At 41.9% G+C, this 16,198-nt stretch overlaps 1 protein-coding gene across 1 annotated transcript in view; it reads left to right on the top strand.

The window, feature by feature from the left end:
- LOC133349554 (calcium-dependent secretion activator 1-like) overlaps positions 1–16,198 on the top strand; it is an 85,571-nt gene that overhangs the window by 33,390 nt on the left and 35,983 nt on the right. The window contains exons 8-9 of the mRNA XM_061563117.1: positions 6,173–6,284; positions 7,354–7,493. Of these exons, the coding sequence (XP_061419101.1) occupies positions 6,173–6,284; positions 7,354–7,493 (252 nt within the window). The remainder of the gene's footprint in view (positions 1–6,172; positions 6,285–7,353; positions 7,494–16,198) is intronic.

The raw sequence follows: 16,198 nt of genomic DNA, 5'->3' as shown, positions 1-16,198 counted from the left end.
GTTCGTTTTATTTGTGGCTGCACTCCCGATCTTTGCTCATATTCTCTCTCTTGGCATATTTGTTGGTTTTCTGACAAAATATGCACTCTGTGTCATAAGTCCTCGACGTGTTTGGGGCATGTCGAGCTGTTCTCTTAGTTTATTTCTCTTCAGCAGAGCCACTGGCACTTTGCTTTTCTTTTTCAAGGATGCCATCAAGAACTTTCTTCATAGTGAAGATACTGCGACACTTTCTGTGGTAGTAGATTTCTGGAATCTCTTTTGCCAGTTCCAAAACTGGTGCATGATTTCGTATCTGAGCTGCCCTGAGCAGAGTTCTCCAGGAGTCAACACTTTGTGGTGACACCAGCTTATCTGTATCATCAGAACAGTTGATGATGCACTCCAACCATGGTCGCTTTGGTAGTGGGTTGTTACTTGCTTGTTTCACCGGTGGCCATATTCAGTCAATTTTCACCTGCACCATACAGTACAATCAGAAATCATCATTACTTTGGTGCAAAACCTGAATTAATCCGTCAGTACTTTGGTTAGACATTGTCAGAAGCAGAGAGTTACAACCCAAAAGCAAAACTAACATTGATTAAGGGTAAAATTAATTTGAACTAATCTTAACTAAATTAAGGGGAGGTACTACAGGTGAATAGGCAAACAAAAATTCCTGTCCTTTAATCAGAATGAAAAATGACCATATGAATATACACCCAAATTTAAGGTTTTTTTTGTATTGTGACTTTCCCCCCATTCATTTATGCATATTAGGTGTTATCTCATTAAATATGCACAAATTTGCATATTATATAAAACACAATATTGACTTAGTAGATGAAGTCAGATCTTTTTGGTTTGTTTTAATGTGATCAATAACTTATCGGTTGGTAATCTACAGAGGCTTTTGTCAAAATATTGTTCTTTCAGTTAATGATGTTAAAATACACTTCACACATGTTAGAAAACAAGATTTTCGCCAATTTTTTAAAAGATATAATACCACATAAAATGAAAATGACAAAATATATCAAAAAATCCGTCTGAACATTTCTAGCTATTCCAAGTAGGAAGCAGTATGTAGAATGATGTGGCTTTACCTATTAGGAAACATGAGTTGTTAAACTCGGCATGCAAAATGTAATTTTGAGAATATCGCAATGCCAGTTCTGGAATTGTGATTCTCGTAGCAATGAGATTTGAGAGTTCTACTTGTGTTCTCCTTCGTATTGCCATGAAAGCAAGGTAAATAGCCATATATGACTAAGCGAGACATCTGCTCCAGAGAATAAGCTTTTCAATGATATGCAATTCAACTAGGTTATTTCTTAAAATGCGGAGACAAATTGCGATGAAAGATGCTAAAAAACGCTAATTTAAGGCTTTGTTTACTTGGCGAAGTTTTTATAAAATCGTAAAAACTAACTATTTCGAAGTTATAAATAGTTAGTTTTTCTGATTTTAATAATCAAGTTATTGGTAATAATTGTGTGCATGTTATGAAAGTTCACAATTTATAGAAGCAAAAAAAAAACTGAACAAAAATAATTATTTTTTGCCTGTAGTACCTGGCCTTAACTAATAATCTTAACAGGTACATTAACAATACATTGAGGGTAAAGTTAGCACTTGAGATATCTTTACTGAACAGAAATAATACAGAACCACCAGTACTTTCCTCACCTGCCAGGAAATTATCATCAGCTTTTGATTCCAAAGAACACAGGATGAGATGTTACTATCCTTTGTGCAAGCACTTCCAAGAGTTCATGAACAGTGAGCCTGGTGAAATTTGGGGAGCGCATCGTCAGTAGTGACCCTTTGGTTCCTAGGGTGTTTCGGCCTTTCATACTATACACCCTCCCCAAAGGCGGCCAGCAACAGGGTGATCAATCCTACGCTTGCGTCCCATTCCCAATTAGTCATAGGAGTTGCCTTGTTGTTGGTAGCCAACATCCCATGGGACTATGCATGGCAGGGGCGTCCTCCTCCCTGAGTCAAGCATTGTTAACTGCATACCTCCTGGCCCTCTCACTTTGGGGCCCAGCTGGGGTCTTTCCTCTTCATCCAGAGCCACTGACTGCTGCCTTCTGCCGCCTCCGATACAGCTTTGATTGCCGAACGCTGGCTCTGGCCCTTAATTCCCAGGTCTCTAAGCAGTCTGGTTGTAGATGTTGCCACAAAACCTCTGCAGCTCACCTCCACTGGTCGGACTTCTGTGTTCCAGCCATGATGCCGTGCTTCGGCAGCTAGATCGGCATAGCGCAGATGTTTTCGCTCATAAGCCTCATCTACTGAGTCCTCCCAGGGTATTGTGAGCTCAATGATGAAGACCTTCTTGAGCGAACGGGACCAGAGCACCACGTCAGGTCTTAGGGTGGTGGTTGCGATCTCCGGAGGAAACACAAGTTGCCGGCCAATGTCAGCTAGCATTTTCCAGTCGCGGGCCAAGCGCAGCTGGTCTCGCTCTATTGGTGTAGAGCCGCTCTTCGGTGGTTTAGCCCCTTCGCGGACAAAGGTCGTCCGTAAGGGGTGTGATGCTGCTGGGGGTGGTAGGGAGTTGGTGGCAGCTCGCTTGTCCTCTAGGGTGGACGCAAGGTTTTTAAGGACTTGGTTGTGACGCCAAGTGTAGCGTCCTTGGGTGAGGCTTGTTTTACACCCTGTGAGAATGTGCCTGAGGTTGGCTGGCATGGAACAGAGGGCACAGTCCGGATCTTCACCATACCATTGGTGAAGATTAACTGGTGTTGGAAGGATGTCATATGTTGCTCTGATGGAGAAGCTCAACCGCCTCGCTTCCGTGGCCCACAGATCCTTCCAGCTGATTTTCCTCTTCTCTACACTGTCCCATCGAGTCCACTGTCCTTGTTTGGCAAGAGAGACTGCCTTGGCCCACCTTGCAGCCTCCTCCTGATGGCGTACTTCCTGCACTACCATCTTCCGCCGCTCTGGTGCAGTGGCCTTACTCCAAGCAGCACGGCTAGTTAGCCCAAGGCCTCCTCTCCCTTGCTGAACATGACCCACAATGTCAGCATGTCTGAGGGCTGCTGTTGCCTCCTGGACTGCTTTTCCTGGCCTCCATTTGCGCCCAGTTGCCAAGGTCGGCGCGTTGTTGCTCACCACTGGATCTCGAGATTCATTCAGTGTCATCTGGAGCCTGGTTTTTGCACACTTGAATTCCTCGGTTAGACTGGTGAGGGGCAGCTTGAGGACACCATCTCCATAGAGGCCTATGGTGGTAAGGCATCGTGGAACTCCGAGCTGCTAGAAACAGAAGGAAAACGGATAGCGCCAATCTATTCCAGACTTAACTAAGTCACTGAAATTGAAGAACAAGCGTGAATAAATGCAATAATATGTAAGAAATGCATGCCTTGGTGACAACATCTATTTGTAAATTATACTGGTAGGAACGAAGTGGACCAGCCTACAATAGATTATATCGTCCGTCCGTTTGTCCGTCCATCCGTCCGTGTAGCAACATCGCCCCCTACTGCAAACACTTGGCATGACCCTACAAAAACCTTTAGACTCAGTGAGGCTTTCCTGGCTAAACAAGTGTAAAATTTCCTTATAATTCCCTCAGATAGCTTTTAATTAAAATATTTAAATTAATGAGGCTTTCCTGGCTAAACAAGTGTAACATTCCCTTATAATTCCCTGAGATAGCTTTTAATTAAAACTTTAAAATTAAAATTTAACTCACATCGTCCTAAAGCCTACAGCTAGGCCTAAAGCCTAGACCTGGGCCTCAAACTCTCCCTTCGTATCATACCCCCGCGTGTGTGCAAGGGAGTTAATGTTTAACAATGTTACATTCCCTGATGCTTTTAAATAGAAACATTTAAATTTAAAGCTTTTACATAAATAATAAAAACATTTAAATTAAAAATTAACTCACGGCGGCCTAAAGCCTACAGCTAGGCCTAAAGCCTAGAACTAGGCCTCAAACTCTCCCTTCGTATCGTACCCGCGCGTGTGTGAAAGGGAGTTAATGTTTAACACTGTTACATTCCCTGATGTTTTTAAATAGAAACATTTACATTTAAAGCTTTTACATAAATAATTAAAACATTTAAATTAAAAATTAACTCACAGCGGCCTAAAGCCTACAGCTAGGCCTAAAGCCTAGAAGTAGGCCTCAAACTCTCCCTTCGTATCGTCCGATTAGGTGTAGCAACATCGCCCCCTACTGCAAACACTTGGCAGGACCCTAGAAACACCTTTAGACTCAGTGGGGCTTTCCTGGCTAAACAAGTGTAATAATACATTATGTTTATATTCTTTGGTTATTCGTTCCTACCAGCCCACCCCACAGGGTCCTGTTTTATTGTCTTAATTAACAGCAGAGGTGTTGGAATGTTTTATTTGTAACGTCCGGGCAATTAAGTGTAATTGCGATAGGTGCAAAAACAGGTTTCCTGTGAGAAAAATTAAACAGCTGCTCATTTGGAAAGGTTATCATGTATTATTTTACTTCTGTTGGTGTAACAAATAAAATGGCACCATTGAAGTTTTGCTACCTTTGGCGGTACCGATAGCTGGTCTGGCCCAAGGACTAGCAGATGTAGATGCCACTGTACTCTTTGGTTTTTTTCGGTAAAGTCACGTAGGTTAAAAAAGAAAACAAATACATTAAATCACGACGTTTCGGAGGAAACACAAGCTTCCGTCTTCAGGTGGAACCGTCACAGCAAAATTACTGTATCAAGTGAAGAGAGCTCTAAGAGACACGACCTTATATACTGGTTAAGGGGAGGGGGGAGGAGCCAGGATGGGCCATGGGGGGGTTATAAGCAACTTCAAATCTAGAATAGATGCCACTGGTTTTCATGTTCTGCAGACGTAGATGCCACCACCACCATCTATTGCGCGGTGGTTGAACTTACGACTCTCGGTCCGAACAGGCAACTGGACATACGGACAGGTTTGTTCGTATCTCTGAAAGTTAGTAAGTCGAATGTTCGTAAGTAGAGGAGTCCCTGTAGTGCAGAATGTGAGTTGACTGTTTTTCATGAAATGTAAACATTACAGTTTTCACATTCGTACAATTATCTATTATTTTGGTATTAATAATCATTAGACATGAATAATTGTCTTTGTTTATAATGTATTCTGTTGTGAGCTAATATAATAATAATCATAACACAGTCCTTGTAAATCCACCGCTGAATGAAGGTATTTCCATGCTGTTATTGGTCATGGGAGGGTTGTTTGACCGTACTTCATCACGCTGGTCAGGGCAGGTTGGGGAAGTGAGTGTTTAGGACTGGTTTGGAGATCACTCACCACTGATGTTACCCGGGGCAGGGAATCAAACTCAGGTTCATGGCACAGCACACTAACTACTGCATCACTGCGCTCCTATGTGCAGATATTGACATACAAGGGAGTTTGATATCTCTTAAGTCCCCACTAAACACCCATATTTTGAAAAAAACATTTCCACATCAATTTTGATTCTCGTTGGCTCTAGCATTATTTATTTACTTATCTTTGCCCTTTTCATGCACAGTGCCTTACGCGTAAAAAATTTTGTTACATATTTTCGATTTCCAGGTTGTCCAAAAATCTGGCCTAACAATTGAACTTCGGATGATCACAAGTAGTTTTGGAATAATCCGAAATGTGATGTCCCGTGGCGTCGCTCCTTTGCCCTTCCTGCCACAGTGCCGTCACGTGATTCTATTTTGACAATATATTTAACGTCACTTTCACTTGCATAATTAAAATGTAAAATTGTGTAACTGATGGAACTATATGTTCACACTTTACATTCAATTATCGATTTTTACAATTCTTAAGGGGATAAAATGTAGTGCGGAAACAATGAAAGTTATTTAAACTTAGCACATTTAAATCTGGAAATACTAAATAAATATGAAATTGGGCCTAAACATTCCAGGACACTATATCTGAAAAAATTAAATCCGAAAGACATCGCTCTCATCAAAAATTCCGCATTCGTTACCATTCCACATTGAAAGAGGAATTTTAATATAATTGTATTTGCTGTAATGTCAAATGTCCATACTTATCACACAAATACTCACCGTTGTCCTTCCTTGCACCTCCAATTAGCGCGGTTGGCTATGTACACACTCTCACACATCGCACCTAACGTGTCAAGGTGTGCACGGCAGTGTCCGGGTGTTCACCTGTCGTGGCTGTGGTGTGGCTGCAGGTGGGACACGCAGGGGGATTTCAGGATCAATGTCCCTCTGCCCCTGGTGAAGGTGAAGTTGTTTGCAGTGAACAGTAGAAAGTTGGCCCTGGAGGACAAGGAGCTGGGACGGGTGAGTCTGGCATTCAGACTGCAAAGCAGTTCCATTCCTGCATGTGGCATTACATTCATGAATGCCAGTTTCGAACTCGGATCCTGGTAGATTATCAGACAATATATTTCTTGCCATCAAATACTAATTCGTGTTTGGATCACGCAGAATACTTTTTATGGTAAATAACATGTGTATATTGCGATTGTAACGATGTAGCATCAGTAGGGTCAAGCTCTCATGATGGTTTAATCTCAGGTCAGGTTTTGTGTTAGTGCGGGGTAACATTGTACATTTAACATATACGTTTTTGCAGCAAGTTTTTGTGATTCATGATCGATGTATTTTTATTATGTCACCTCATGATCTGGTAAAATGTCTATCGTAAGACCCTCTTTCACCTAACATAGCCACTAAATTAAATTATCACGAGACCAAGCATTTAATGTGCCATTTATTATTGTATCAGCTCACTTACTGTTGAGTGGAAGTCCAATTATCACAACCATATTCAGTAATTAGATCCGCGACGTTTCATTTGAAACTATGCCAAGTATCTTAAGGACAAGATCCAGGAAGTCCGAATAATTCACTTCCAAGATGGTATTGTGACTTTCTGTTCCTGGAGCGTGTTGTACTCCCAGCCAAAAGATTGACATATGGTTAAACCACAACAGGGACGGTTGAAACGAAATATGGAAAGCAATGATGATGTAATAAGGAAAAGGAAGTCACAACCGATGTGATCAAGACTTAAGTTCAGATGGCGGGACACATTGTAATAACAAGCATCGAAGGTCGATGTTGACTATGCAACAGCTGTCGGATCGAGCATAAGAAAGGGAAGCTATGGCAGGAGCATTAGCATCAGTAGCATTGATCCATGACAACTTCCGGCTTTTTAAAGGTTTTGTTTAGTCATGCGGTGTAGTGTTAAACTTATGATGTAATATTCCTTTATGGTGTTTAATCAGTCGCAGTAAAACATCGGTGAATGTTTAACTTTCCGCTGGAGTTTATCTTCCCACGTTGAAGAGGGCCACCGATATGTTCGGCGCAAGTCCTAACCAGGCTGTGTTTCCACTGGCAGGTGATCCTTCAGCCCATGGCCACAGCCACTCGCGTCAATGAGCTGCATGCTCTGGCGGTGCCCAAGAACAGCGTGGACCAGGGGATGAAGATAAAACTGGGCCTGCGCATGGACAAGCCGCAGAACATGAAGCACAGTGGGTGAGGAGAGTCTTTCCATCTCTAGCCTCGCTGAATTTCTCTTGAGCGAGTTGCTGTTGCCGCTGCAATATCAGATGAAACGGTGACGTATGCATGTTGAACTTCATTCGCACCACAGCACATAGCCAACCGTGCTAACCGGAGGTGCGGGGGAAAAGACAACAAACTAAACACAAAAAGCAGTTCAGCTTCTTGGTTCTTTCGGTAAAGTCATGTAGAAGTGAAGTAATAAAATAATGAAAATAAAACATAATAAAACAATTCTCACGACGTTTCGGCCACAACGCAAGCAGCCGTCCTCAGGTGAAAACCAGGTCTGTCGAGGCGACAGCGTCTGAATGAAACAGCACACGTGCTTGGAGCATAGATAAGCTGGGTTGGAAGGGGGGGAAAGAGCGCCTTGACAAAATAATATGCATATCAAGAGGAATTTAGCATATTTATGGGAAATGCAGGTATGTGATTAGTACTTCTCATGCCCGTGCATTATGCAGGATTAGCAGCATCAAAGGGAAGGGATATGGGAAATGCAGGTATGTGATTGGTACTAATTATGCCCGTGCATTATGCAGGATTAGCAACATCAAAGGGAGGGGATATGGGAAATGCAGGTATGTGAATAGTACTTATTATGCCCGTGCATTATGCAGGATTAGCAGCATCAAAGGGAGGGAATAGGGGTAGCATTAATAAAGGGAAGGAGTGTTAATAGTATGTAGCTGCAGTAACTAAAACCACCACGTAAACAACTAAAGTATAAACTACATAGTATCATCAGTATACTAAATATAATATACAATAAGCTGAGTTACTAACAGTAAGTAATACATTACAATTCTACGTCGTAAAAAAAAAGATATGATATGCTTCCATCTAAACTTTATTCTCTTACATACACGAGTCTACACCGTACTATATACTGCCATAGACAAACCCAACATTAAATTATATACTGTATTGCTATAAACCACCTTATGCATTGTAATATTGCACTATGTATTATTCTACCCACCCTAATGTATATCACACTGCTGTATATTGACTATACAATTACGATACTATATATTACTTTGTACATTGTATTAAGCATATAAATGTTATACTATTTGTTATTATACACTGTACCATTGACCGTCGTGTGAAAGATACTAAGAGGAAGCAACGAAATATGTCAATGGGTGAGTAGTGAAGGAAACTTGCAGCGGAGCAAAGAATCCATTCCCTGCAGAGAATACAATGCCAGTGAGTGGAACGCGGTCTGAAAGTCACCGTAAACGTGAACACAATCAGTTAAGATCCAAAATGGTTTATTACGTCCTTCCAATGATTGCTAAGCCAGAATCCATCTTCTCGGTTGAAATTATCTCTGTGTTTGTATATGTGGATCGCCTCATGAACGAATCTCTCATGGTAGCCAGATGGCTTGCAGAGAACCTCTGTCTTGGAGAAGTCAATATCCTGTGAGCCCACTGAATTGTAACAGTGATCTGCCACGGCTGAGGTATTTGTCCTACCGTGTTTCAAGTCTGCTTTATGTTCACGGATGCGGTCCGAAACATGTCGTTTGGTTTCTCCAATGTAACTGCTACCACAGAGGCAACTTAGTTTGTAGACGCCAGGGTACTGTATGTCTGGAACCACATCTTTTACAGACGGGACCAGATCACGGATTTTATGTACTGTTTCGATTTAAAGCTTTCGTGACTGCAGGGATTCATCTTCTTGGTTCTTTCGGTAAAGTCACGTAGAAGGGAAGTAATAAAATAATAAAAATAAAACATAATAAAATAATTTTCACGACGTTTCGGCCACAACGCAAGCAGCCATCCTCAGGTGAAAACCAGGTCCGTCGAGGCGACAGAGTCTGAATGAAACAGCACACGAGCTTGGAGCATATATATAAGCTGGGCGCATTGACAAAGGAATTTGCATATCAAAAGGAATTTAGCATATTTATGGGAAATGCAGGAATGTGATTAGTACTGCATATGCATGTGCATTATGCAGGATTAACAGCATCAAAGGGAGCTGCAGTTACTGCTGCTGCAGCAGTTGCTGCTGCTGCTGCAGTTTCTGCTGCTGCTGCAGTTGCTGCTGCTGCTGCAGTTGCTGCTGCTGCACTTGCTGCTGCTGCTGCACTTGCTGCTGCTGCTGCACTTGCTGCTGCTGCTGCAGTTGCTGCCTTATCCATTTTAATATAACACTATGTATTATTCTACCCACCCTAATGTGTATCATACTGCTATATGTTTACTGTACAATTACGACACCATACATTACTCTGCACACTGCACCATGCCAGTGAGTGGAACGTGGTCTGAAAGTCACCGTAAACGTGAACACAATCAGTTAAGATCCGAAATGGTTTATTACGTCCTTCCAATGATTGCTAAGCCAGAATCCATCTTCTCGGTTGAAATTGTCTCTGTGTTTGTATATGTGGATCGCCTCATGAACGAATCTCTCATGATAGCCAGATGGCTTGCAGAGAACCTCTGTCTTGGAGAAGTCAATATCATGTGAGCCCACTGAGTTGTAACAGTGATCTGCCACGGCTGAGGTGTTTGTCCTACCGTGTTTCAGGTCTGCCTTATGCTCACGGATGCGGTCCGAGACATGTCGTTTGGTTTCTCCAATGTAACTGCTACCACAGAGGAAACTTAGTTTGTAGACGCCAGGGTACTGTATGTCTGGAACCACATCTTTTACAGACGGTACCAGATCACGGATTTTATGTACTGTGTTGAATCGGACCTGGATCTTGTGTTTAATCAGGATTTTGGAGATCTTTTTTGTGACCCCAGCAATGTAGGGTAAGGTGATGGTCTTTAAAGGCTCCTCAACAGGATCCTTCTTGATGGTTGGAGTGATGGCTTTGCGGATTGTGTAGTCGGAGTAACCATTAGCCTTAAGAGCTTGGCGTACGTGTTTGAGTTCACTGGCAATGTGTTCATGGTCGGATATGCATTGGGCTCTATGGTATAGAGCAGGGGTCCTCAAACTTTTTAAACAGGGGGCCAGTTCACTGTCCCTCAGACCGTTGGAGGGCCGGACTATAGTTAAAAAAAAAACTATGAACAAATTCCTATGCACACTGCATATATCTTATTTTGAAGTGAAGAAACAAAACGGGAACAAATACAATATTTAAAATGAAGAACAAGTAAAGTTAAATCAACAAACTTGCCAGTATTTCAATGGGAACTATGGGCCTGCTTTTGGCTAATGAGATGGTCAATGTCCGGTTCCATATTTGACACTGCTAGTCGTAACAAGTTTATGCAAGTGTGCATCCGTTAGTCTAGATCTGGTTGGAGATTTCAAATGTTTCATTCTGGAAAAAGTCTGTTCACAGACATAAGTGCTGCCAAAGATGGTTGCCATTTTGAGTGCATGGTTCCTGAGATGAGGATATGTCTCAGAGGGGAGAGATGCATAGAAATTATGAAGGCTGCTTGACTTGAATGCGTCTTTCAGAGAGTCACAAATCTGTAGTTCAGCCAGTTCCATTTGGTAAATTGTATCCACATTTTAAATGTCAATAGAAAATGGGTTGCGGAAAAGCTGTATGTCCTGTTCATGGAGATGAAGCTCTTTAAATCCAAATTGGAACTCCTTTTGCAATTTTTCCAGTGAATCCACACATGTTTTGTTTGGGAATGCAACCAATCGTTTTTCCGCTAACAGATTTTGAGTTGTAGGGAGATGGCAGAAGTTTTCCTCCTTCACTTGTTTGATGAGGAGGCCTAATTTTACTTCAAATGCTTTGACATGTGATTGCATATCACAGATGAGCTTCCCCTTTCCTTGAAGTTGCACATTGAAACTGCTGAGTAGCTCTGTTACATCTGTCAGAAAGGCAGTGCCATTTCCATTCTGCATCATTGAGCTCTGGTACTTCTTTGTTTTTTTAAAGCAAAAAAGCTGTAATCTGTGGAAGTAAGTCATAGAAACGTTTCAAAACTCTCCCTCGACTCAGCCAACGGACTTCTGTGTGATACAGAACGTCTTCATAGTCAACATTTAGCTCGGACAGAAATTCCTGAAATTTTCTGTGGTTTAGTGCATGAGCTCTAATGAAGTTAACACAAGATACCACAAATTTCATAACAGAGTCTCACTTCAGTGATTTACTACACAGCGCTTGTTGGTGGATGAGGCAATGTATGGCTATTGGATGAGAATGGTTATGTTTGTCCATCTCTTGGTTAATGCGAGCAATTACTCCTTTCTTAGACCCCACCATGCTAGGAGCACCATAGGTTGTCACACTGGCTAGTTTAGCCCAGTTCAGCTCCAAACCATTCACAGTTTGGCAAACCTTTTCATAGATATCCTCTCTTCTTGGTTCTTTCGGTAAAGTCACGTAGAAGGGAAGTAATAAAATAATAAAAATAAAACATAATAAAATAATTCTCACGACGTTTCGGCCACAACGCAAGCAGCCGTCCCCAGGTGAAAACCAGGTCTGTCGGGGAGACAGCGTCTGAATGAAACGGCACACGAGCTTGGAGCCCGTGCTGCATATGTAGTACTAATAACATTCCTGCATTTCCGATAAATATGCTAAATTCCTCTTGATATGCAAATTCTTGTGAAGGCGCTCTTTCCCCCGTTTCCAACCCAGCTTATATATGCTCCAAGCTCGTGTGCTGTTTCATTCAGACGCTGTCTCCTCGACAGACCTGGTTTTCACCTGAGGACGGCTGCTTGCGTTGTGGCCGAAACGTCGTGAGAATTATTTTATTATGTTTTACTTTTATTATTTTATTACTTCCTTTCTATGTGACTTTACCGAAAGAACCAAGAAGATGAATCCCTGCAGTCACGAAAGCTTTAAATCGAAAGATATCCTCTCCTGTAGTTGTTCCTTTGATGCTTTGCAGTGCAGCAAGCTCTTCTGTGACTTCGAAATAGTCATTCGTCCCACGAATAAAAATTAGAAGTTGTGCAGAATCACGAACATCATTGCTTTCGTCGAGTGCCAAGGAAAAATAGGAAAGTTTTTTTGTGGAGTTTTGCAAATGCTGATGCAAATTGTCTCCCATTTCTTCAATCCTCCGTGTAATTGTAGGTCCTGAAAGACTCACTGTACTAAATAAATCGGCCTTCTCTGGACACATCTCTTTAGCAACAGAAAGAAGGCATTCTTTAACAAATTCTCCCTCCACGAATGGTCTGCCAGTGCACGCTATTAGCTTGGCAACTTGAAAACTTGCTCGTAGTGATGAAATATTTAGCTGCTTCTGCTTCACAAGTATTTTGCTGAGTTGTTAATGTATTTTTCAGTTTTAATATTTTATCTTTTCTCACTTCTCCGACCAAACAATCATATGTATCTTTATGTTGAGTTTCATAGTGTCGACGTAAATTGTATTCTTTGAACACAGACACTATATTCTGGCATATCAGACACACAGCTCTTTCCTTGTACTGCATGAAAAAGTAATCATAAGTCCACTGTTCTTTGAATATCCTACACTCCGAGTCAATTTTTCTCTTTCTTGACATCATTGTTTCCTAGGGAGTCAAAATTGCTATTAGTAAAATACCAATATATATACAGCGCTACAAAAACAATATACCAGCAATAACGATGCCCACACAGAGACACAGACTGCACTGCCCATCAATGCAGTCTGATTGGGGGGAACTCCGCCCCCTCTCCCTCTTCCACCAATGACCGTCCATCTCATGTAGAAAAAAAGTAACAGACAGGCAGCGGCGGCAAAAACACCCGGCGGGCCGGATAAATGTCCTCGGCGGGCCGCATGTGGCCCGCGGGCCGTAGTTTGAGGACCCCTGGTATAGAGTCTTGATGAGGGAATTCTTCTGGGATGGATGGTGGTAGGAATCCGGTTTTAGGTAAGCATCCGTATGGGTGGCTTTCCTGTAGACAGAGTGGCTCATTGAACCATCAGGTCTCCTTTTAATTAGGACATCCAAAAAGGGTAGCTTGCCATCTTTTTCGACTTCCATGGTGAATCTGATGGCTGGGTGTATGGAATTGATGTGGTCGAGAAATTGGTCTAGAGCAGGCCGGCCATGTGGCCAGATGACAAAAGTGTCATCTACGTACCTATTCCATAAGGTCGGGCGTAGAGTGGCAGTCTGGATGGCGTCAGTCTCAAATTTCTCCATGAACACGTTGGCTACAACCGGAGATAGGGGGGAGCCCATTGGGGTGCCCTCAGTTTGTTTGTAGAAAGTTCCATTCCAGGTGAAGTATGTATAGGTTAAGCAGTGTCTCACCAGGGAGGGTACCCCAGCGTTCAGTCCTTGATGAACCAAGTCTTCAATGATTTCAATGGTGTCAAGTACAGGAACTTTGGTGAATAAGGAAACCACATCAAAACTGACAAGCAGGTCGTCTGGGGACAGGGAAATCCCCTTGATTGTCGATACCAGGTCAGTAGAGTTTAGTACCGCAGAGGTGGTTTTTCCAGTGAAAGGCCGTAGGATTTCAGACAAAAAACGAGCCAGTTTGTAAGAAACACGGTAGGACAAACACCTCAGCCGTGGCAGATCACTGTTACAATTCAGTAGGCTCACATGATATTGACTTCTCCAAGACAGAGGTTCTCTGCAAGCCATCTGGCTACCATGAGAGATTCGTTCATGAGGCGATCCACATATACAAACACAGAGATAATTTCAACCGAGAAGATGGATTCTGGCTTAGCAATCATTGGAAGGACGTAATAAACCATTTTGGATCTTAACTGATTGTGTTCACGTTTACGGTGACTTTCAGACCACGTTCCACTCACTGGCATTGTATTCTCTGCAGGGAATGGATTCTTTGCTCCGCTGCAAGTTTCCACCACTACTCACCCATTGACATATTTCGTTGCTTCCTCTTAGTACCTTTCACACGACGGTCGATGGTACAGTGTATAATAACAAATAGTATAACATTTATATGCTTAATACAATGTACAAAGTAATATATAGTATCGTAATTGTATAGTCAATATACAGCAGTGTGATATACATTAGGGTGGGTAGAATAATACATAGTGCAATATTACAATGCATAAGGTGGTTTATAGCAATACAGTATATAATTTAATGTTGGGTTTGTCTATGGCAGTATATAGTACGGTGTAGACTCGTGTATGTAAGAGAATAAAGTTTAGATGGAAGCATATCATATCTTTTTTTTTACGACGTAGAATTGTAATGTATTACTTACTGTTAGTAACTCAGCTTATTGTAGAGTATATTTAGTATACTGATGATACTATGTAGTTTATACTTTAGTTGTTTACGTGGTGGTTTTAGTTACTGCAGCTACATACTATTAACACTCCTTCCCTTTATCAATGCTACCCCTATCCCCTCCCTTTGATGCTGCTAATCCTGCATAATGCACGGGCATAAGTAGTACTAATCACATACCTGCATTTCCCATATCCCTTCCCTTTGATGCTGCTAATCCTGCATAATGCACGGGCATGAGTAGTACTAATCACATACCTGCATTTCCCATAAATATGCTAAATTCCTCTTGATATGCATATTATTTTATCAAGGCGCTCTTTTCCCCCCTTCCAACCCAGCTTATATATGCTCCAAGCATGTGTGCTGTTTCACCTGAGGACGGCTGCTTGCGTTGTGGCCGAAACGTCGTGAGAATTGTTTTATTATGTTTTATTTTTATTATTTTATTACTTCCCTTCTACGTGACTTTACCGAAAGAACCAAGAAGATGAATCCCTGCAGTCACGAAAGCTTTAAATCGAAACACAAAGCAGTTCTAAAGAAATTCGTTTTTAATATAGATTTAAAATGACATCATGCTTGATTAGATGGTTGCTGGTTGGCAAGTTTCCAGCGGGCTGTGCTTTACGCATTTCAAACGACGTGCACACCCTGATCACCAGACCAAGGTTTTTTGATCACCATTCACGTAATTCCACTGATATGATCATCAGTTAGGGCAGCCGGGTGGCGCAGGGGTAACACGTGTAACCTGCATTAATTTGCACAGTGATTGCAATTGTTGAAACATTGTACAACACTGACCCCCTATTGTACAATGTGCGACCTATTTCTATTAAGACTAAACTTTTATTTTTACCAGGTAAGGCCCACTGAGCTAGTTACAAATGATAGCCCAATAAAGTGGCTTATCTTCTGGAAATAAATCTTGACTTAAAGCTTTCGTGAATGCAGGAATTCATACTCTTTGGGTCTTTCGGTAAAGTCATGTAGATATAAAAATAAAAATCACGTCATTTCGATCGCAACACAAGCAATCGTCTTCAGGTAAAAAAAGTACAGCAGGTGGACTGTTGAGGCAGGAAAAAATATTGTGGAAATCTATAGCAGCTAAATACTCTTAAAGGGATGTTTCTAAATGTGGAGGGAAAAACCGGAGGACAGATATCAAATCCACGTGACCACAAGGAGAACATGCAAACTCCAAATATAGAGGCGGCAGGGTAGGGATTGTACCTACACACTCCTGTATGCCAGGTGAGGTAGTTAACATCTCGTCACCGTGCTGTTCTCAAGGTTCAGGTAGGAACGCATGGCATGTAGAAATTTCCTGATAAGCCAATCAGAGGGCAGGGTTAAGAGTAGGAATGGATTTATTAATCGATCCCCATTCACATTCACACTCATGCATGAGCCCTCCTCACGACTGACCACAAGGCACTGTGTTCCCAGCTACATATTCATTAGCCGTCCCAATCACT

Source organism: Lethenteron reissneri, chromosome 30 (assembly GCF_015708825.2).
Source record: "Lethenteron reissneri isolate LAM-NWPU_2019-01 chromosome 30, ASM1570882v1, whole genome shotgun sequence".
NCBI lineage: Eukaryota > Metazoa > Chordata > Hyperoartia > Petromyzontiformes > Petromyzontidae > Lethenteron > Lethenteron reissneri.
Note: the sequence above shows the minus strand (reverse complement) of the source record. Positions and strands in the feature narration are given on the sequence as shown.